The sequence below is a fragment of the Amphibalanus amphitrite genome, unplaced genomic scaffold (assembly GCF_019059575.1).
Source record: "Amphibalanus amphitrite isolate SeventyFive unplaced genomic scaffold, NRLGWU_Aamphi_draft 000034F_arrow, whole genome shotgun sequence".
Lineage (NCBI taxonomy): Eukaryota > Metazoa > Arthropoda > Thecostraca > Balanomorpha > Balanidae > Amphibalanus > Amphibalanus amphitrite.
The window spans coordinates 779,098-801,140 of NW_024881530.1; the positions used below are offsets into that span (position 1 = coordinate 779,098).

At 49.9% G+C, this 22,043-nt stretch overlaps 2 protein-coding genes across 26 annotated transcripts in view; one reads left to right on the top strand and one right to left on the bottom strand.

The window, feature by feature from the left end:
• LOC122369556 (coiled-coil domain-containing protein AGAP005037-like) overlaps positions 1–22,043 on the top strand; it is a 107,629-nt gene that overhangs the window by 31,787 nt on the left and 53,799 nt on the right. For all 18 annotated transcript variants that reach the window (XM_043344491.1, XM_043344388.1, XM_043344427.1 and 15 more), the window contains one exon: positions 5,108–5,197. In XM_043344491.1, the coding sequence (XP_043200426.1) occupies positions 5,108–5,197 (90 nt within the window). The remainder of the gene's footprint in view (positions 1–5,107; positions 5,198–22,043) is intronic.
• Positions 1,555–22,043, bottom strand: part of LOC122369680 (dynein axonemal assembly factor 11-like) — an 80,810-nt gene continuing 60,321 nt past the window's right edge. For 4 of the 8 annotated variants that reach the window (XM_043344637.1, XM_043344650.1, XM_043344677.1 and 1 more), the window contains exon 10: positions 20,174–20,428. The gene's annotated coding sequence lies outside the window, so the exon portion shown is untranslated. Of the gene's footprint in view, positions 2,481–7,619; positions 7,637–20,173; positions 20,429–22,043 lie in introns of those variants that run through there. The other 4 variants (XM_043344705.1, XM_043344720.1, XM_043344658.1 and 1 more) reach the window with 4 other exon arrangements.

A 22,043-nucleotide genomic window follows, 5' to 3' on the forward strand; every position in this document is an offset into this window, starting at 1 on the left:
ATTTGAATTAGAGTTAATTCGGTTTAGAATTAATTAGATTCTAATTCGGGGGTACATAGTGCCTACTCTTCTTTGTTTCCAAGTATTATTTTGCGCCACAAATGAACGGCATGCGCCAGAAACGCAGCCAAATCTTGCGATTGCGACTACGAAATTCATTATTTTGGCCTCAGAGCCTGAAGCGAAAAATACAAGCATATTTATTTCAAAAAGACTTCAGGTTTGTCGAACGGTGTTATGAGAATTTTGATAACAGTACTGCATAAGTTTTTCAGTGATGCCGCAAAAGTGTTGTATCTATCTTCTTTTATTGTGCAGTCGGCGGGACCGATTCAAAATTGAGTCGTTGCTACTAAAATAGCAGCATATGGCCACAGATGATGAACAGGAAAAAAAGTTGCGTAAATTTAGACATAAACCACCCCCAAACCATGAATATCTTTTGAAGGCACTATAGACGACCATTAACTAACTAGACGTGATGAAGATCAAATGTAATGAATACGCTCATTTTACAAAATTACATGCAAGTACCAAAAAGTGATGTAAGTACTTATTCAACGGTCATTTTCAGCGCTCCCCGCTAACGTGACTTCAAGTTGAGATATTTGCGGCAAGGTACCGAATTGAGCAAAATGGTTTTAATTTACATTATAACTTGTTGTGTTTTGTCAGAAAATGGTCCTAACTCAGATTTTGTGGAAAAAGGTCATAATCTCCCTTTAAGGGAAGATGGATGTTTACTTTGTTATCTTCCCACCTATTGCTAAACAAAGAAAGAATTTTCTTGGAAAAACATTTAATTGCATAATTTGGTAACTCATGTAACCGAAAAGTGGCCAAGATGAATGCATGACGACACATTTGAATATAAATAATGTTTTTATCCAGATGGAAACAACTTATGGCCAATTGGGGGCTGGCCACTTTGCCCCGGCCGCTTTGCCCCGCGCTACCGTCCGAGACAAAAATATTCCAGCTCAGCTATTAGTGGGGTAAAAAGCATTAAAATTGGTAGAAGGCATGTACGATAACCACGCAATGCATGGACAAAAACGCTTATAAAAATTCCAAACGGTTATGGAATAAAATAACATTTAAAAATTGTAAACATAATTGGTAACCTGGCAAGAAATGCTTTTCCGTGTTTCACAGAACAATGGCGATGGGCCTGAAACCCCGGTCTGGCTCATTCGAACGACCGCAAAGAGAAGTATAATTGGAAATCATAAATTGGAACTGACGCCAGCTGTGGAGGGCTAAAACGATGGATGGCCGCTTTGCCCCGGGTGGCCGCTTTGCCCCACTCTCCCCTACTGCGTGATTTTGGCATCGCTAGTAATGCAAATGCAGTCTGTTAGGCCTATTGGCATTATCTGAAAGTTTTTTTTGTCCATACAAGCTTCATTTAGGCTACAAGCAAATTGTGCTACTTTGTAGAGGCCACCTCTGTCCCTTTGCACATTGCACTTAAATTTACATCCTTGCCTGATCTCGAATAAACACACTATCAACTATCAAGTCATCATACTAACGGCAGGTAATCATCTTTTTTATGCACGTTTGGGCGTGTCTTAATTCATGTCCACATGACGATTAGCTGTGTCTGTTACCTAATTCCTTGCACTGTTTCATCCTTAAACCACTAATTGCTATCAAATAATCATCCATCTTATCACTGCCCTAATTATAATCATCAGCCATCCGACTCCAATAGCCTCTTCTGACGGTATACTCGGGTGGCTCCGTGCTACACTAATGGCCACCCTAGGCGATAAGGTAGGTGCACAGCCCACGGCGCTCCAAACTATTGAGACAAGCAGTCGCATCGATATCTACATAGCAGCGAGCTGAGACGGCGCAAACGTCGTCAGTTGAAGTGCCGGTCGATCAGACCCCGGCGGAATGGGCGCTTCATTTGGATAACTGAATTGTAAATGACCATTGATAATGAACTTCTGGTAAAATAAAACACAGTTGACCTCATTTAATTCGCATCTCATGATCTCATGAGATCTACAATACGTAAATGTGAGCATCCACATCATTGATTATTCTATTCTTGAGCTCACATGAATTTGGCTCTTCTGGGATGGTCTGCACGCTTCAATAGCAGGCTAAACGATGATAAGCCGTGTTATTTTTACCCAGTAAGCCACGGCGAACGCTGCTCCAGCTTCTAAACCACTACAATTTGCTCGTCGTCGAGCCACTGAGCTGGCCAAGCGGCGGCTTACAGTATCTGCGAGCTCGGAGAGCTCTGGAGAGCAGCGCGGCCTCCCGTTATCCGACCGTTCCCACTCCGCCCTCTGTCGTCGACCAGTGCCGTTCCCACCAGGCCGTCTCGGTGGACATGGGACCTCCACGGAGGGGGCCATCCATCGTCCAAGACGAATAGTCGACTCACGACAGTCGGCGGGTCGGGTCGGGAAGCGCCGCCCCCGGGGTCGCCGCCGGGATTCGATGTGATTGCCGTGAACCTGTGGAATTAGTCCGGCCTTAGACGGCTGTTGTCGAGGGATTTGTGCCGAGACGAGCCGACCTCTAATGGGTCGCTTATGTTGGCGTGGAGCTCTAGATATTATCCTGAATACACAGATGCCAGCAATATGATATGTTTTGCATGCTTTTTTCTTTTTCAATTCGAAGCGTAAATGATTGTGGCAGCGATATGTGATGTGCTTCACCATATGAGCATTGAACAATGCAATGGCTATTGGTTGGCCTAGTCATAATCGAAGGTTCAACATCTTCAAAAACTATACAATATACCTTCGCTAGAATTGCGTTTCAATAGCTCGGCACTATTCTCACATGCTGATGAGTCCGTCAATTGACAATTGAGTCAAGACGATCGGCATTTATCCATCAAGATAGCTATGACCAGCGAACTGACGTGTGACGGGCTCAGGCGACAAATATCACCCTTCGATCATAAAGCTCGGAAACCCGACGATACCCGGCTCACCCAGTCGCTTTTCGTCGTGAGCGGCAAGACTGTAACATAGACGGCGACACGAACAGTGTCGTGGGCAACGCTGGCGATCGCTTTTCATTAGACGTGAACGGTCGGGTAATGGAAAGGAACCAATATCACAGCAGCGTTCGTGATCGAACGGTGGCAGAGATTTTGTCGGTCGCCGGGGGAAGATCGTCCGTTGCCGACGCTAATGGTACCCATGCGCTGCAGCCGTGTCAAAATTTGGGACCCTGCTCTGTCGTCGATTCGGATCACGCCTCAGACATACTAAGGCAAATGTTCGCAATGACCAAGCTGGTTGTGCTAAACTGAGTCGTTTACTGAGGCAAAAGGGAACCAAACAGCAGAGTGTAGATCACGCGTCAGTGGACAGTTGGGAAGTGATTTTGCGAGCCATCCCAAAGTCGGCGAAGCACAATATTTTACTCACATTATCATGCCATGATAAAAGTCAAATTGACTAGGTAATTGAAATGCACTATGATTGAACTATGGGCACCAGCACCTTGATTATCGGGCGGCTAAACTGCCAATCATTATCAACGTAATTGAGTTTGTGTGCAATCAATAAGATGTGAATGACGTATTACACTGTAAAAAAAGGTTAGCAGTTTCACCTGCTATTCTCGCGCCAAATTTCAGCACTTTATAACTGCTATTTTCGGCTGCTATCAGCCCTGTTAATCGGTTCCTGCTAAAATTTTAGTAGCCTTGAGCTGCTAAATTACCTGCTATTCGTGGTGCTAATTAACGGGTTGCATTTACTAACCCTACCCTCGGCGCCAAATTTCAGCCGTTTTAAGTTCGTTATTTTGTGCCAAATGACTGCTAAAAACGAAAGAAGTCACCACTTAGCACCATATTAACAATTTTAAACTGCTAAATTTTGCACCTCATAAACTCAATTACAAGTTATATCCATACGTAAAATTAACGCAATGCGAAATAAATGGCCGCTGACAATGCCGAACGCCTGCATACCTACCCCTATTAGGCACGCACGCAACTTAATTAACACACGCAACTCAAAGCACGCACTTTTATTAACACCTTTTATTTAATAAGGACTTCAAAACCACACCCCATGAGCGTAACATAGCAGCGGTGTGCCACAAACCACAGAAAATCGGTGCCGGTCGGACGGCTGCCGTGCAGAGTATGGCGGCAGCTGGTCCCAACCAGCGAGCACACGCTGGCTGCACACTCGATAATCGCGCGTAAGACCAGAGCAGCAACAGTCAACACGCATAAACGTATCCGTGCCGGTCGGCAGCTGCCGTGCCCACTGCACAGCCCGAAGGCATGACGCATTCTCACCAGCGAGCACACGCGGCCACGCCGGCCGTTACCCATACTCGGTAACCACACGCCAGCCCAGGAAAATGCTATTCAATTTCTTCAGACGACACTAACAAATTTCAACATAAGGAACACACTCACCTCACGATGATCCCACACCACGTCCACTCGACACACATGCACTGCACAGTCCGGTCGGAATGTCGCGACGCACCTGGATGCACTGCAGCACTGTCCAACACTTCAATAATAAAATGGCGCCGCCGCGCGGAAGTGCGCAATCGGTCTAGCAGGCTAAAACTGCTACAAATTTACAAACACAAAAAGTTAGCAGTCGTTTAGCAGACTTTTATGTACTCGCCGTTTTGTAGCAGTCCTATGATGCTAACCTTCCCCGCCAATGATTTAGCACCTTTGCAAAACATGTCTTTTAGCAGCTTAAATAGCAGGTCCAGCAGAACAAGTAGGAAGCTACCAATTGAGCCTGCTAAAATGAAAGGAATGCCATAGAAAACTAGGAAAAAGTTCGTAAAAAGTATGAAGGTGCAAATACAACCTGATTAGCAAATGAATTGCGCACGATTTAGCACTAAACTGCTAATCTTTTTTAACAGTGTAGTATTCAATAACGAAACTGAAATATTTCTGAAATCCTGCTATTAAGAATCAGATGTGTCAAGTTCTGTAAAGTCACTGGTTTGTTCGAAGACACACGTCACACACTAAAAACAATTTGTACGTATTTTTCTAGGAATTCGTAATAATTTCATACTAAAATCTCCTAATATGCAAAATAGCATCTAACGGACACAATCTGTTCATTTTCAGCTGCCGACGAAGACTGGAGAACTCAGACCCGATCACTGCCAGCACCTCAGCCTGTGCCGTCAGCGGTATCAGCAAATATGGAGCCAAAAGGTTAGTTCAAGTTTCCCCACACGCACAGGTCACTGTTGGCTGCTATCTGGATGAACCTGACTCAAAATTAATGAGCTGTTCAAATAATCGTCAGTTAGTTCGTTATATGGATGTTACCTGCCTACATTGGAAAGCTGAAGAAACCTCTAATATTTCCCGAATAGGGCATCAACAAAGACGCATCTGGTGATGGATTTCACCGGAACATATATCAAATCGACTGAGAATTCAGAGTGCCACAATCAGAGGCCAGTCGGAGCGCCGACACCCGGCGGGAATAATTAGCCCGCGGCCTAATTATTCATTACTCATTGAGCGTTGAGAGGTGCCCGGTGCAGCGGCTGAAGCGCCGTGAATGTCTCGGTGTCCGCGCCGGCTCCGCCGCCCTGATTGGTGGGCACGTGCTCCGGTTAATCGATGTGTGGTAGCAACGGGAAGAGGGAGGAGGAGAGAGGGGAAAGGAGAGACAAAGACATACATATTGATTTACAGAGGAGTATGTGAGAGAGAGAGAGAGAGAGAGAGAGAGAGAGAGAGAGAGAGAGAGAGAGAGGGAGAGGGAGGGAGGGAGAGGGAGAGAGGGAGAGAGCGAGAGAGAGAGGAGAGAGGAGAGAGAGAGAGGAGAGGGAGAGGGAGAGGGAGAGGGAGAGAGGGAGAGAGGGAGAGAGAGAGAGAGAGAGAGAGAGAGAGAGAGAGAGAGAGAGAGAGAGAGAGAGAGAGAGAGAGAGAGAGAGAGAGAGAGAGAGAGAGAGAGAGAGAGAGAGAGAGAGAGAGAGAGAGAGATCTTTTTATTGGCAGACTCTAGGTCCATAAATGAGACATGTACTCATTTGGGGCGCCAAGGACCAATATGACAAACATTATCTCGACTGTCGTACAAGCTCTTGGATAATGTTTTCTAAGTTTGGAAACTAAATTTCATATCAGTCTACTTATCGCATTGTAAGTCGATGTAAGCGACCACTGAAGATGCGACGCGTGTTTCTATGTCTAGATCGACAGTTTATGTAGTTAACAGCCCCGTCTTTCAAGCATCAGTCTATATGTCAATATCCACTGGTTTCATATTTGCCGGTTTCCGAGATCCGATCCGGCCGTGTTTGATCAGACCTTGGACTGGCGAGGTTGTCAGTCCCCGTTATCTCAGCGAGGTCAGCGGGAGCGGGGGACAACATCGACCCCTGGGGACAGCCTGATAGAGCTGCACCAGCTGGTCATAGATAATTGGACTGGACGGGTCCCGAGGCACTAGTTATATATAGACGACCATCAAACACTGAGGAGTTTTTTTTTCAATGCATATATTTTGTTTCACATTTAGATGATAATCAATTCATGTCGGCATCCAGAGCAGCTGTTAATGCAAGGTCAGATATCAACGTGTTCTATAAAAAGAACACCATGATATTATTTATTTTAGCCATGGTGTTCACTCAATGCAGCATAGGACAAAATGGACGAAATCTATTGTCATAAATATGCATCCAAATTGTGTCGGTGGGCTTGGAAAACTAAAAGCAGCACAAACGTCACTTTTGTCTTATATCAAGTATTAAGCGTTCACACCGAGAAAACTGTCTACTAAAGACCGCCAAGTCGCTATGCAGAAAGTATCGACCGACACCCATTCCAAGAGAAATCTGCTGTCAATAAAGACTGAACGGTGACCAATTGTTCTGCAAGAATGTAGATGAGAGACGCCTTACCCCTGCTGAATGTATTATCAACTCTTCGCTGGAACGGATTAGCAATGCATACCAATGACCCTTGTTCTGGAGAATTGATGTCAAAGTAGTGCGCATTTGTGCATTTCGTACTTTGGCGGGCTCGTAGAAGAAAACAATAAAGGCGTTATCTGATATCACATTAGAGTGCGCAACTGGACGACCCTGGATAACTCTGCTGCATTTATAAGTATAGGTACTCGTAGCTAAATAATACACAAATGAGATCGAGTACCTGTGCCGGGGTAATGCTCCACAGCTCCGTCAGGCTCCGTGAGCCAAACTTCAATCCAGCCAGTTTTCTGCAAAGACATCGCGTCGACCATGAGCGTCCCGTGCCTCCATGGTAGGCGGATCCTCCGACTGGTCTTTCTGAACCAATGGCAGAAAAGTATACTTTAACAATAGTTCTATTCGGACGGCATTATCTGGCGTCCAATCTCCCAAATGCACGGCCGGCGCTCGTTTCCATAACTGTCGCAGTGACGACCCCTGAACGCAGATCGGATAACTGACGGGGCCGTTGCGCCGCTGTGGAATTAGTTGGGACGCACCTGAGCCGTTGGCCGCGGAGCCGGCCCGGCGGCGGCACGTGGGCTCCGCCACAGCAGACGGAACGGCCGACTTGAAACGGCCTGTAAAGAGCATGTCCGCGGCAAGCTGCCCTCGGGCTACCACGGCCGGCCATGAGCAGAGGCGGAGCCAGGGACGGTGTCTGGTGGGGCGGCAGATGCCAGAGGCGACATACAGGGTTAGTGAGGTTCAATGAGCAGAGGCGGAGCCAGGGGTGGTGACTGGTGGGACTGGAGATGCCAGAGATAACATACAAGGTTAGTGAAGCTCCATGAGCAGAGGCGGAGCCAGGAACGGTATCTGGTGGGGCGGCAGATGCCAGGGGCGATGCAATTATGGGATATTTGGTGGGGTAGATGTCAATCAATTTCGGGTGATGTAAGCTGATAGAAACAAGTGACAGTCTAGATGTAGTCGAATACTGCAAGATGCATACGTAAAATAACCAACAAAGACGGAACACAATACAACCACTAAACCCCAAACGGTTTCAATTCCAATGCCCTTCATAAAATTCCGCAGCAGTGAGCACTAGAGAGCTGTCAATACCAGACTCGGGTCGGCTGAGCGGCGTGGGAGTAGGCAATAAAAGCTGAGCCGGACCCCAGCCCACCAACCGCCGCGGCCACTACACAGCATTGTATGGAGCGGAGCGGGTCGGGAACAGAGCTACTGTCTGCTGCCTGCAGTGTGTTGAGCGGTTCGGGACCGGGCCAGCGCTGTCCACTGTAGGCCTTATTGAAGTCTGTGGGTGTGTAGGGTGCCGCGACTGGCTGCCGACCACAGGATCCCGCCGTGGTCAGGGCAGCCATCCGTCTACTGTCTGCAGTGTGGGTGTCGGAGACAGCCTGCCTTCTGTCTGCAGTGTCTGGTCGTCTGCTGTCTGCAATGTATGGGTATCGGCACAGAGCCGCTGCTGTCCCGGAGAGCGCCATTGACGGGGGCGGGGCCGTGAGAAAGACCGGCTGGCGTCTGACCGCCCCCCAGGGCACAGCCGGACACTGGGCTACTGTGTGGGACGCAGAGCGACTGATGCAATGCCCCGTAACAGTAGCTGTTCGCTGCCCAGTGCGCTGTGGTGTGTGGGTGGTCAGGTCAGACGAGGAACTCTCAGAGGAATGTGCTTCCGCAGCCGGGTGGGTGCCGCTAGATTGCTACAAGGAACGCCACTGAAACTCCGTCACACACCACCAGGCAGTCGCGATGGCAGTCCGATCAAACCTATCAAACTCTTAGGGAGACCCCCCAGCCATCCCCACCTTCAGGTCCGTCCTGCGTCTCCTCCAAACCTCCCGGGCCTCCAGCCGGCCCGGCGACACCGCTGCAGAGCGGAGGCGCCGGCAGCACGCTCCGACCGCCGCCCCTCCCCATCAGTTCTCGGAACATGTCACTCACGGACGGCCGGCCTCACGGTTGACCGCGCCGGCGAGTGTTTTAAGCGAGCCGAACGGTGGTGTGGCGGCAACTGATGGGAACGGTGTAACACCTCCGACCGTCGCTGTCAGCCGAACTCTCCGTCAGTGGTGGCGCTGAGGCGAGACGATGCACGAGGAGGAATTCAGGAGATTGATAGTGGTAGAGATTCGGTGTGACGTGGATGAGAAGTGGGACAGAGTGGAAAGATGTTGAGATGAAATGATGTGGCAAGATTGATGCGCTTTTTGTACGTGCTTGTGAAATTTTGAACGCCGTTTCGATTCATTATTTTAGCAACGTCGTTGGTAAGGGATGGGTGTCGAGCACTGAGAGATGATCATTGATCACTCATTGATCAGTCATCACTAACTGCAGTTGATTGTAGATTTAGTTGCTTTTTTATGCTGCATGCTTGTGAATAGACCAAGTTATTGCTTCGGCATCAAAGTCAGAACTATATCAATATTGCGATTTGCGTAGGTTGAACAAAACGTCTCAGGAATAGTGATCAATGACGGTTGACACACATTACACATCTACTTTATCTGGTCTCAAATTTGACATATGATCAAATGATCAAATATTCCCTCGGCCTCTACCGTGGTTTCAGATAATGTCTGACACGAAACTAAGTGACAAAATCATTCACTCCATTGTTCAGATGAAGATAAACTTTTAGCGTCCGCTCGACGAAGCGCATAAAATGATGGGCTCGTAGCTCCCTAGACGTCAGGACTAAGCCCGTCCTAAAGCTCACTAAGCTTCCAAAGTGATACTATGAAGCCTGACCTGCCCTAGGATGATTGGGAGACCTGGCAGACTGCCAAAACAGCGTCCCTCGGAGACAAGTGTAGCATTCCGAGCGACAATGCTGGGATATTTCCACGTTAATTTTTGACCGGCTCTGAGTCATTTTTTCTTTTTTATCGTGGCAACATAATAGACATATTGTTCAGTATTGTAAGACATGTTTATAAAGTCTGATGGCCAAGAGTTGCGAACGAAAATTATGATTAAAATCTAAATCTTTTTGTATTTCAGACGTTTCGACAACACTGTGTCATCGTCAGTAATTGATATAAAATGTTTCCTGAAGTCACAAATCACATTTTAAAAATAACATCAGCATTAAGAAATTACACATGGTAATGACATTTCGGTGTTTTTACATTCGATCACGTTCGTTCCTCACAAGCGTGCTCCGTTTCAGCAAGGATAATCTGGCTGTCGCTGCTGCCATCGAATAAAATCCCCCTCTTGTGTTAAGTGTGTTCTTGGTCTTGATGTGTGCAGCCTCTAGTGCCCTCCTGATATTTTTGTTCATACCTTTCTCTAAAATTTCAGCCCCTTCCCACCTTGGTAAGTGCCCGGCCTCATCCACATGAACCACTATCGCATTACTTAACACGTGCCCCCTCACATCTCTTCTGTGTTCCCCGACACGGGTACCTAGGCCCCTACCTGTCTCGCCTACATATTGTTTTTCGCAAACAGCGCACGGTATCTGATAGACTATGCTACTTTCGTGATCCTTATCTTCGTCGCGTGCACCTTTTAAAATATCGCCACTTTTGTGTCCCGCACTTATCACCGTCTTGAATCCGGCCTGTTCAAGCTGTCGTGCTACCGTATCCACCTTTTCAAAATTGGGAATGCAGAGCAATCTATGTACTCGATTTTTCTATTCTTGCGTTTTCTCTTTCGTTAGTGTTTCGTTCACGAATCTTCTGGGCCTTTTTCTTCTGAGAAATGAGAAACCCTCTTGGATATTTGAGTTGCTGAAATCTTTCAAAAATGTGCTCCAGCTCGTCCTCGAGATATTCCGGGCTGCACACTCGGTAAGCGCGCAGGAAAAATCCTATTACAATGCCCCTCTTGTACCTCTCGTTGTGTCCAGAAAAATAGTGTATGTAGTCCTCTTTGCACGATGGCTTCCGGTATACCTTGTATTTCAAGTTTCGACCCTCTCTGATTATGAATGTGTCCAGAAAAGGAAGTTCACCGTTCATTTCATTTTCCACCGTAAATTGAATTTGAGCGTCTACCTGGTTGAGACTTTGCACTTTTTCTTCAAGTTTCATCTCTTCTGGATGACACAGTGTTGTCGAAACGTCTGAAATACAAAAAGATTTAGATTTTAATCATAATTTTCGTTCGCAACTCTTGGCCATCAGACTTTATAATAGACATAGTATGGCGATGCTTAAATTATTATTCTTCGCCAATTTCTTCGCTCCGAGCATATTTACAGCGTTCCCCGTTCCGACTGGCATCTAGCGTCTGGCTTCGGACCGCATATCTGCCGCACGGCAGTATAGGCTGTGCCGCAACACACCGCGGTTATGCGGTACAGTATCCGGCAGCGCGCAGGTTCACTGCCGCGGCAGAGCGCTGCAGTAGGAGTTCTGTCGGACCACGGACGCTACTCAGTGGGACGTAAGGTCATCATAGGCGGCGGAACAGGGAGGGCACCGTGCCCCCTTTGATTTTGGCATTTTAACATTAGCCCTATGGGCGTTGCATGGAAAGAATGGGACCAAAAGTCGGCAGTGCCCCCCCCCCCCTTATTGAAGGTGTTCCGCCGCCACTGGCCATGGGCTTACATGTCCTGATAGAGGGAGTATGAATACCTGTTTTCCACTCCTGAAAATATGGCTTCATGAGAAGAACAGTCGAGTCGAGATAACTCCTATTGAAGAGTAAGGCAACCATATATATCAGCATCAACAATGCCGCCAAACTCTCATTCTAATCTATCCGCCTACTACCTACTCCCAACTCGCAACTCAAACTTAATAAATTAACTAAACACTAACTCAAACTCTAAGATCTTTTAATTTCAGACGCTTCAAACACCGCGTCATGATCTGGCTACCAACGAGACAGACAATGGCTCCTTATCCTCCAACAGCTCGGAGCTCAGTTCAGCGGGTCTGTCATCTCGATCGACCGGCCTGCAAATCAGCTGCAGACTCCTCCGACTGACTATATTTTCTCACCAACTGACGATCAATCAACACTGTCGGGCGCCAAACAACGGCCGGTCTCTGGGCCGCTCCTGTTTGGAGAATGCCGTTTAGACGGCCTCCGGTTTCTCCCCACAGATGATACAGCTGCGAGAGCTCTCCCGGCTGAGAGGTTTGATAAAGGGGAAACACTGGGCGCAGAATACGCAGGGGTTTCTCACTGTTTTTGTACCAAACGCTGTGGTGTTTTTGTTTCCTTCAGCTTGTACGTGTGCCAATTGTACAGAACCACGCCAAAAAGTGGTCGTTCGCGAGGGTCGTTTTTCGCTGTCCTTTGGGTCCTTCCTGCAAAAAACACGGCACAAGTGGTTGCAGTCTGATGGACTCATCAGAGCTGGCCCCAGACGGCCGGGCCTTGACGTGACGTGGCGCCCGTAATACATGAAGATGGCCATTGGCGAAGTTGTGGGGCAAATCAGTTTCGGACGTGCCTGGGAGTGGTAAGATGATCCGTGCCCGGGTTCGTATCGGTCGGTGAATAGTTCATGCCACAGGGTGTACTTCCATCAGCTTCTTGGTGAAAGGAAATCGCCCACCATGACTGGTCAGTACTCACCTGATGCTTGGAATTGATTGTCAGTCGACTATCTGGAAATCGGAGCAGCACTGAATTAATAGATGGACTGATTGTCGTTGATTCCCTACAGAATACCCACAAATTGTCATTGAACGAGGGAAAGACCGCGATGAAAAACGCTTTCAGTAGCGAATCGACGCAATTCAGGAGCTGCGCGCATTATGATGACCTTCTCTGACAGCCAGGCCGTCTCTATTCTGACCGTAGAGCGGCGATCCATTATTCCGACGGTGTGGGAGCGGTGCCTACGCCGCAGAGTGCAGAGCACGCCGTCCGCGGCGCCGGAGGTGACAATCAATGATTCATCGAGAGCGACCCAGTGTCGTGTCCGCACCTCGGCGGAGCCGCGCCGACTCAGCTCGCAGAAACTCGGCTGCAACGGTGCAGCGGCGAACAGCGCCGGGAATCCAATATAATGGGTTTCAGACGGATGGATTCAGGCTGATTGGATGCCGACTCATGGGATCTAAACTCGTGGGATTGAAGCTTACCTGTATTTACGTCCACGGCTGGCATTGAAAGCGAGAATATACATTATATGCGTTTGATATTGCACACTGCACAGCACAGGGGCGGATCCAGGAAAACTCCAAGGGGAGGGTCATGAATCGAAGTGGTGCCCCTACCTATACCCAAAATTAAAAACTCAACGGATTTCGTCCACTTCATTTTGGTGGTGCCCCCATTTTCAGTTTTTTTTATTTTTTTATTTTTAGTCAGTATCTTAACTCTTAGCCACAACCACATTTACCAATTGTAAGCAAGTAGGTATATATGAATGTGCTATGTGCATAGATGCTATGTGTATATATGTTGTGGACGCTGAGTAGTGAGTACTTACCAGGAACGTTATCAGGTAAGCAAATCGTTGTCAGTCCGACGAACTTGACCCTGGCGTCTAAAGGGTCTGTCCTTGACACTTCAGGCTTGTCAGGGGCACCAAAGTCCTTTAAGGGACACCACAAACCTTTCAGGGGCACCTACGGCCTTGTAGGGGCGCCACAGGCCCGCCAGGGGCACCACAGGCCTGCCAGGAAGTAGGGGCACCACAGGTCTAGCAAGTATACACGACAGGCCTGTCAGGGGAACAACGGACCTGTTGGGCCCATGAGCACCCCTAGGGGCAGGGGCACCACAGTCCTTCCAGGGGCACCGCAGGCCTGTGAGGGGCACCAGCGGCCTAGCAGGGGCACCAGTCAACACAGGCCTGCCAGGGGCACCACAGACCTGCAAGGGGCACCAGAGGTCTGCCAGGAGCACCACCGACCTCGCAGGGGTAACTTGGGCCTGTCAGGGCCCAGGGGCACCACGGGCCTGTCGAGAGGCACTTCAGGCTTTTCAGGGGCACCATAGTCCTCTCCGGGCGCAGGGGTAGCAGGGGCACCAGAGGCCTGCCAGGGGCACTACAGGCCTAGCAAGGGCACCACTGGTCTACCAGGGGCACCACGAGCCTGTCATAGCCAGGCATCTCAGGCTTGTCAAGGCCCAGGGGCACCACAGGTCTGTGAGGGGCACCAGCGACCTAGCAGGGGCACCAGTCAACACAGGTCTGCCAGGGGCGCCACAGACCTGCCAGGGGCACCACAGACCTGCCAGGGGCACCAGAGGTCTGCCAGGGGCACCACCGGCCTCGCAGGGGCACCTTGGGCCTGTCAGGGGCACCACGGGCCTGCCGAGGGGCACTTCAGACTTTTCAGGGGCACCAGTCCTCTCCGGGCGCAGGGGTACCAGCGGCCTAGCAAGGGCACCAGAGGCCTGCCAGGGGCACCAGCGGCCTAGCAAGGGCACCAGAGGCCTGCCAGGGGCACCACAGGCCTAACAAGGGCACCACGGGCCTGTCAGGGACACCTCAGGCTTGTCAGGGCCCAGGGACACCACAGTCCTTCCAAGGGCACCGCAAGCCTGTCAGGGGCACCAGAGGCCTGCCAGGGGCACCACAGGCCTAGCAAGGGCACCACTGGCCTGTCAGGGCCACCTCAGGCTTGTCAGGGCCCAGGGGCACCACAGTCCTTCCAGGGGCATTACAAGCCTGTCAGGGGCACCAGAGGCCTAGCAAGGGCACCACAGGCCTGCCATGGACACCACAGGCCTGCCAGGGGCACCACCGCCCTTGCAGGGGCGCCTCAGGCCTGTCAGGGGCACCACGTGCCTACCGGGGACACTTCAGGCTTGTCAGGGGCGTTACAGTCCTGTCAGGGCCCAGGGGCACCAGGCCCGTGGTGTCCCTGCTAGGCCTGTGGTGCCCCTGGCGGTCCTGTGGTGCCCCTGTCAGGACTGTGATACCCCTGATAGGCCGGTGGTGCCCCTGGCAGGTCTTTGGGCCCCCGGGCCTCAAGGGGGGGCCATGACCCATGTGACCCCCCCCTTGGATCCGCCCCTGGCACAGCATACCTATATGCTACCCGGATTTGATGCTTCTTTCTTAGATAACTATGTATCGGTCGCCAGGAGACAGAATTACCCACCGCTGAGCGCAAAAAGAAGAGCAGAAACCCAAAGCCGTTGCCGTAATTTTTCATGAACTGCTGCTTGCTGCAAGAAGTAACACCATCATAAAGCTACGACAAGACGTTAAAGCTAGGCTTCTTTAATGGTTTTTATTATATCTCCAGGTTAACCCGAAGCTCTGAGTTTTGGGCCGATTGTTTTGAGTTGAGGCTTGGATAAGAGCCTGAGGAGCTATCCGCTTCGGTTAGTTGACTCATATCTGATTCACTCGAATGGCCTTTCCTCGCTGTCACATGCAATTGCAAAAGTTGACCGTTTGGCAACACATATTCCTCTATATTCGCCAACTCATGAATAGATTCAAGGCTGGACGCATGTCTATTACTGGTTCAGCGAATAACTTGGAGACGTCATTGGCAGTTGTGTCGCTCGCCAGCAGACTAGTAAAGACGTGGTGATTGGGGTCAGACACGCCACAGCCGACCAACAACTTGTGGCCAAAGTTACCCGAACTCGGACACTCGGACTTGGACAGCGTTCCAATGACGACCTCACAAAATTTACCGACAATCCGGAACCCTGACATTGATCCTTTAGGTAAATTAGCTTAGCCTGCCCCTTTCATTTGCCCCAGTCATCTCACCTTCCTTATTCCCAGCATGCAGGTAGCTGCTCTTTTTGTGCTAGGACGTACTCAATTTTTACCAGCATCAAATCATAGTTACCGCAAGTTATCGCTTCATTCATCCATCCCTCTCTTCCTCCCACCATTTCTCCACTCTCGCGCGGTAGTAATCCCCCATTTCCTCGCCTCCCTCTCTCACGCCGCCTTTCCCCCCTCCTTTCCTGACCACCAGTCGGGCCGGCGCGTCGGCCAATTCAGCGCTTCATCAGCAGGCACCCGGCGGGGCCTATATCTGCGCCAGTGACGTATATCGGGCCTGCCGAGCCGGCGCCCAGGCCCAATTAGTCCGGCGTGGCCCAGATATCGGCACCCGTCAACCCCCTCCCCTGTCCCTCTCCCGTCCCGTCCCGTCCTTTGGCTCCTGTGCCACCCGGTACTGGTCGCACGCAGATGACGGGATCTCACCAGCGCGGCGCGGCGATGGTAATGCTGGAACTGACGGGTGACGGGTGGGAGTGGTGGGTGGTGGAAGGTGGGTGGGCAGTACGTGCTATTCAAGGTTAGGGTCAGTGGGCAGACGGGATATGGTGGACGGTTGTGCGTTTGGCGCGGTAGGCAATGAATTGAGCGGTGACCATGGGCGGGCGTTAAACTTTGGGCTCTGATCAGTGGGGTGCGCGAAAGCGGTAGACTTTGATGGACGGTAGACATTTAAAGATGGATTCTGGACGAAGACTGGGCGATTGTTTGCGTCTGACATTCAGCCCAATATGGAGGTTCGAAGTAGATGATAGATATGCTTTATGAGGTTGTGGATGTGGGTGAGTGAGGGGACTCCCGCTAGCCGATGCTGGGATTCAACTGGCGCTGCCACTAATGCTGCGAAATGCGAATCCTACCTGGCGATATGAGTAAATGCAGCCGCTGAACTGTTGTGCGGGGCGCGAGATGATATCTCCAGAGTGGTTTTCTGGGGATTCACCGCTCAGATTTCCCCGCTGAATGAAACTGTTTATGTGCGCTGAAAAGTCGCAAAGGAAACCGGTCCACGGCTCAATGAAAGCCACCCACAAAGCCGCAAAGAAAATGAATTTGAGATGATACACACACTATGTAGGTACAGTTAGATCGAGGCTCAGGCTTCGGGGTTTGTCTACTTCTCATATGACAGAGGTAGTTATGAGGAGAAAATTCACCTTAGCCTCATTTATATCTGGCTTTTCATGAACAATTACATATTAACGAAGGATGCTCCAATGCATAATGATCAGCAAATTGGGCGATATAATCTAGCAAACTGACATCGAAACTTCAGAAAGGCTTTGTTATAAACATAAAGCTATGGACTGAAAAAAGCGCAAATAAATAAATAAGCAATAGCCGTTTTCACGACGGCCATCTGGTACACATTTGGTGCACATCTGGTGCAGATCAGGTGCAGATTTGGTCAAATCAGGTTCAGTGTGTCTCTTAGTAGCTATCAGCTAGAATTGCACTAGCTGCTTATATGCCTGCTTTGTCATATTATCAGAGTGTATCATCGATTAGAACACTGAAAAAAATTCATAAAATAAAGATATTTGCTGTAAAAGAGATTAGGTGCAGATTTGGTCAAATCAGGTGCACTCGCCTGAAACCCCGTCGTGAAAACGGCTAATATCGCTCTCATGGACGTGTCCATATATCTGAACACGGTCTGCCCCGCTCGCCGAGATCATCTGGCCTACAGTCCACCGACTCACTTAACGATCAAACGTCCTCCAAACTGGGCTACTTCGGCAGGTAATATATGTAATAACGCAAGCGGTAACTAGCCAGATGTTGGCAGTTACTGAAAATAATTATTTCTCCTTCTCTGAGCTCACATACTACATTGTGTTATTCGCTCAATTATCGCTCGGCAGCTCAATTCACCTTGCACATCAACACTGCTGGCCCATTACCGACAGGAAGAGACAGCTGAACGGGGCGACAGTGTCGGCTGCGTCGACAGCGATCGTCGACTCCGACAGAAGAGGAACGACCGCTCCCAGCGGAGCGACCTTGTCGGAACCGATCGGCCGGCCCAACTGTTTTTTTTTTTATAAAATAGTTATTAGGCCTTGAATCATAGGTTTACGTATGTTTTCAAGATTTTGCTTAGCATCATCTAGACGGCGAAGGTTTTCATGTGATGGATTCATCTTAAACAATGCATCGCATCTGTTGACTTCTATTGTTGCTTCTTTTTCTTTTATCCTATTTCTTCTAGCTTTTTGTTTTGAAAAGCATATTGTTTCTCCACGGATCATCATAAGTAAGGTTTCATAAAATAACCCATCATTTATGATAAACTCTATCGCACTAAAGTTCTTTGGATCACATATAAAGCAATCACTATAAATTGGAACCGCATATTGCTTTATTACACTATTAATGACCTTCACCACTAAGGTGTTCTATGAGTCATCGTCTATTAATGACTCATGAAACTTCCAAAGCCCAGGACCACTCTTCTTTCTAGGCTGCTTCAAATTTAGTGACACCATACAGTGGTCTGATCTGTACCCTGTTTGAACGTTAACTTCCGTAACATGATTCAACAAATGTTCCTGAATATATACAGGGTGGGGCAGAAAGATTTACCTGTTTGTTTTCAGCCCATAACTCAAAAATTTATGGACGGATTTTAGTGAAATTTTGCATGCGGCTTCCCAACTGACTCGTGTATAACTGTTACGATCGTTTTTAATTTTATCATGGTTGTTGATGAGCTATGGCGGAGATTACAAAAAGAGCCCAAATTGCGGTGCCGATGCAGGCTGGCAACAGTCAGCGTCCGAAGCGTTCCCAAACAGCTCGGTGTTGCCATAAAAACTGCTAACAAAATAATGAAATGCCTGGAAGAGACAGGTACAGTGTCGATGAAGTCCATGGCAGGCAGAACAAGGCATGTCCGCACCAAAAAGCTGGTTGATATCGTGCACAAGATGGTGTTTCGAAATCCTAGGCGAAGCATGCGCAAACTGGCAAGGGACCTTGATTTACGCCCAAAATGGTCAGGAGAATCATAAACGACGATTTGGGCATTAAGTAATACAAGATGCAAGGTCGACACCTGATTTCGGCGGCATCCAAGGAAAAGCGGCTACACAGGGCCCAAAAGATATTGGAGGAAATCAGAAGCGCCGGTAACAAGGTCTTCTTCTGATCCAATGAAGAGATTCCCACGGTTGAGCCCCAGATGAACTCCCAAAGCGACATAATCTTGGCAGATGGTACATCCAGTATTGATCCTGCTATCCGGACCAGTTTTGGTCGCCACAACCCTGCTGGTGTTATGGTTTGAGCTGCCGTCGCATCCGACGACTCAAAAGGACCCTTGATCTTCATCGAGGCGGGTGTGAAAGTCAACTCAAACGTTTACGTCCATCTGCTGGAGGAACATGCTTTACCTTGGGTCACTCAGTCGTTCCGAGACGGATACGTCGTCATCCAGGACGTTGCGTCGCCTCACACGGCCAACTTCACTCAACAGTGGTGCAAGACCCACATGCCTGGGTTCTGGGACAAGAACATGTGGCCATCATCAAGTCCAGACCTGAGCCCGATGGACTTCACCACCTGGGCCATCCTGGAGAGGGAGATGTGTGCAACACCACACAGCAGCATCGCTGCTCTGAAGCTGGCCCTCGACACGGCATGGTCGATTTTCGACGAGGGCACCGTGCGGCGCTCGTGCCACTCCGCAGGTTGAAGTTTCGGGGCAGGGGTGAAGACGAAAGGTGGCCATATTGGTCAATATTACCGTTGCTGAGATGTGTACATGCTACTGAATACGTGTACTAAAAATCAATTGAATATCTTTGTTCGGGACCGAAATATTTTAAGAAATCAAGAGGTAAATCTTTCTGCCCCACCCTGTAGTCGATCTAGCCGTCCCCATTTGAATGGATTTTGACGAGTCCAGGTGGCACTTCTCGTTTGAGGATGAAGTTCATCCCAAGTGTCTAACAGACTAAAATGTTCAATGAGGCTAGCAAATACATTTCTGGCACGGGGGTTATTCTGCTGAGAGTAATTTGAGTCTTGTAGGTAATTCATTACAAAGTTAAAATCCCCTCCGATTAATAAATTTTCCGATCCAATTTCGCTCAGCCTCATTCGGAGCTGGTCGAAAAAATTAGGGCAGTCATCATTTGGGCCATAGATACTGACGAATGTGTAAGTGTTTGGAAATATATTGCAAACTAGTATGACAAAATTACCGTCTTTACAATATTCTTCATGGATTATTTCATGCTGCACGTTGGATTTAAACAGGATCGATGTGCCCCGGCTGTTTGATGAGCCACAAGAATGATAACCTTTCCCTCTCCAGAGGTGGTTAAAGTTGTGAACTGTTTGTGTTGTCAAGTGTGTATCTTGCAATAGCAATATATCATAATCTTTCTTTCGCAGATAATTAACAACGTCTCTTCTTTTAACTTGACCTCCTAGGCCTCTACAATTAAATGTCGCAACTTTGAGCTCGGACATAAGCCATGGGATATACACAGCTAGACAGCTGTTGCTATGAACGGTAGGAGATACATCAAAAGAAAATAGTTGACCGTGAACTAATATAGCGCGCACAGGGCCACGGGCAGGAGGGGCCACCCGACTAGGCCGGCAGCGACAAATCCAGGTCGCACGAGGGGCGCTCAGCCAGGGGCCGACGCCGACTCTCTCACCGCCCATCACGTTGTCTCCCTCCACACCTCCGCGCCCAGGAGCCACAGCGCAGACCCCGCCGCCGCCGCCGCCGCCACCGCCGCCGCCGCAAACGTCGCGCCCGCCACCGGCAGGCTGGACGACAAGCCGCTTTAACAAAGAAAGTTTATGCCAGTTACTAACAAAAATATCAAGGAAATCAGTTAACAAACACAGCTGAGGGGTACGCGAGCGGTAATTTAGCGACGCATACAGCATGATAAGCAGAACACTTACGATGAAAGCTAGTGCAAGAAACACGGGTTTTCCTGACTTAAGTCTATCGAATAAGTTGCTCTCAAAACATTTCATAAAGAAAAACAGAACGGGAACATTGTGTATGTTCAAATATGAAAAACAGCAAAACAGGGTAACTGTTAGAGCGATCATTACACTGATTATGCCCGACTCTTCTCTCTAGAAATACTCCCTGATATCTCTGGAACGCGAACCAGCTGCCGGGTTACCAGGAGCGGCAGGGTGCGCCTCACGAGCTCCGTACGACCGGTCCTTACCAGCAGGACCGCGCCCCGATCCGGTCCTGCTCGACCCGACAGTGGCGACATCTGTAGCCGGCCGAGAGCTCGCACTCGCCGCCCCTCGATGGTCCCCATCCCCATCAGAATCCCGCGCCACCCCAGCAGGTCCACCAGTCTCTGACGTCACAGCCAAGGGCGCGTCCGATACGGCGGCAGCGGGGGGCCGCCGCGGCGCGCGGCCGCCATCAGCCGCGTCGGTCAGCAGCTCAGCAGGTGCGCCCGGAGACGGCACCTCACGGAGCGGCGGAGACAGCTGCACCAGTCGAACTGATGGTGTCTGGGCGCACTCCAGAAGCGACGATGTGGTCCTCTGACGTTGCACTCCGATGGAATCTGCTGATTCCAGTCCGTCAGCAGCCCCCACACGTGACGGCCCGGAGTACGAACCCCGACGACCGGGACTGTTAGTATCCACGGGATCATGCGTCTCCACCGCCATGTTGTTGTCGGTGCTTCGAGGCGAGGTCGCTGCCCGCCCCGAACTTCTCCGCTCCCCGCTAGGGGCGGGGCACGGCGGTGCTGCTCCGCGCTCTCCCTGGGCGCGCCTCTGGTCGGGGCGCTCCGGTGGGTCACCGCCGGCGAGCTGGCGTACCGCCTCCGGGTCAGCGATGCGTATCGGTGCCGATCCACGTGACCGGCACACGAGGATATCTCCGGAACGGGTAAAAACCGAATGGATCCTTCCCTCCTTCTTCATTCGCAGCAGCTCCAAAAACATGGCCTGCCTGCGTGGCGTCAGCGATTCGGCGATAAAGAGACCGGAACCCCTCAGCCTTGTCTTCGACCGGTAAAGGATGTCTCTGTCGGAACCTGTTGCAAAGGAGGTAAACTCCAGCAGTATCTTTCCATTCTGCAGTCTTATGACGGTCTTGACCTGCCTGTCGTCCAGAGTGTGGTTCAGATACTGTTGCACCACGGACCGAATCTGTCTCACTGCCTGGTCCCGCTGGGTGTGCGTCTGAACCGCCGGCCCGGAGAAAAACAGGCACGCCAGCCTCTGCTCCTGCTGTCGCTTATCCTCCACCAGCTCCAGCTCCTGAACTCGCCGTCTGAGGTGGGCTGTCTCCTTACGCAGTTGGACAATGTCCAGATCAGCGGAATACTGCCTGTTAGACACCGCAGTGATCGAGTCCATTGTGAAAGACAGTGACTCCTCGATCGCCACTAAGCGTCCGTCACTCGCGGCC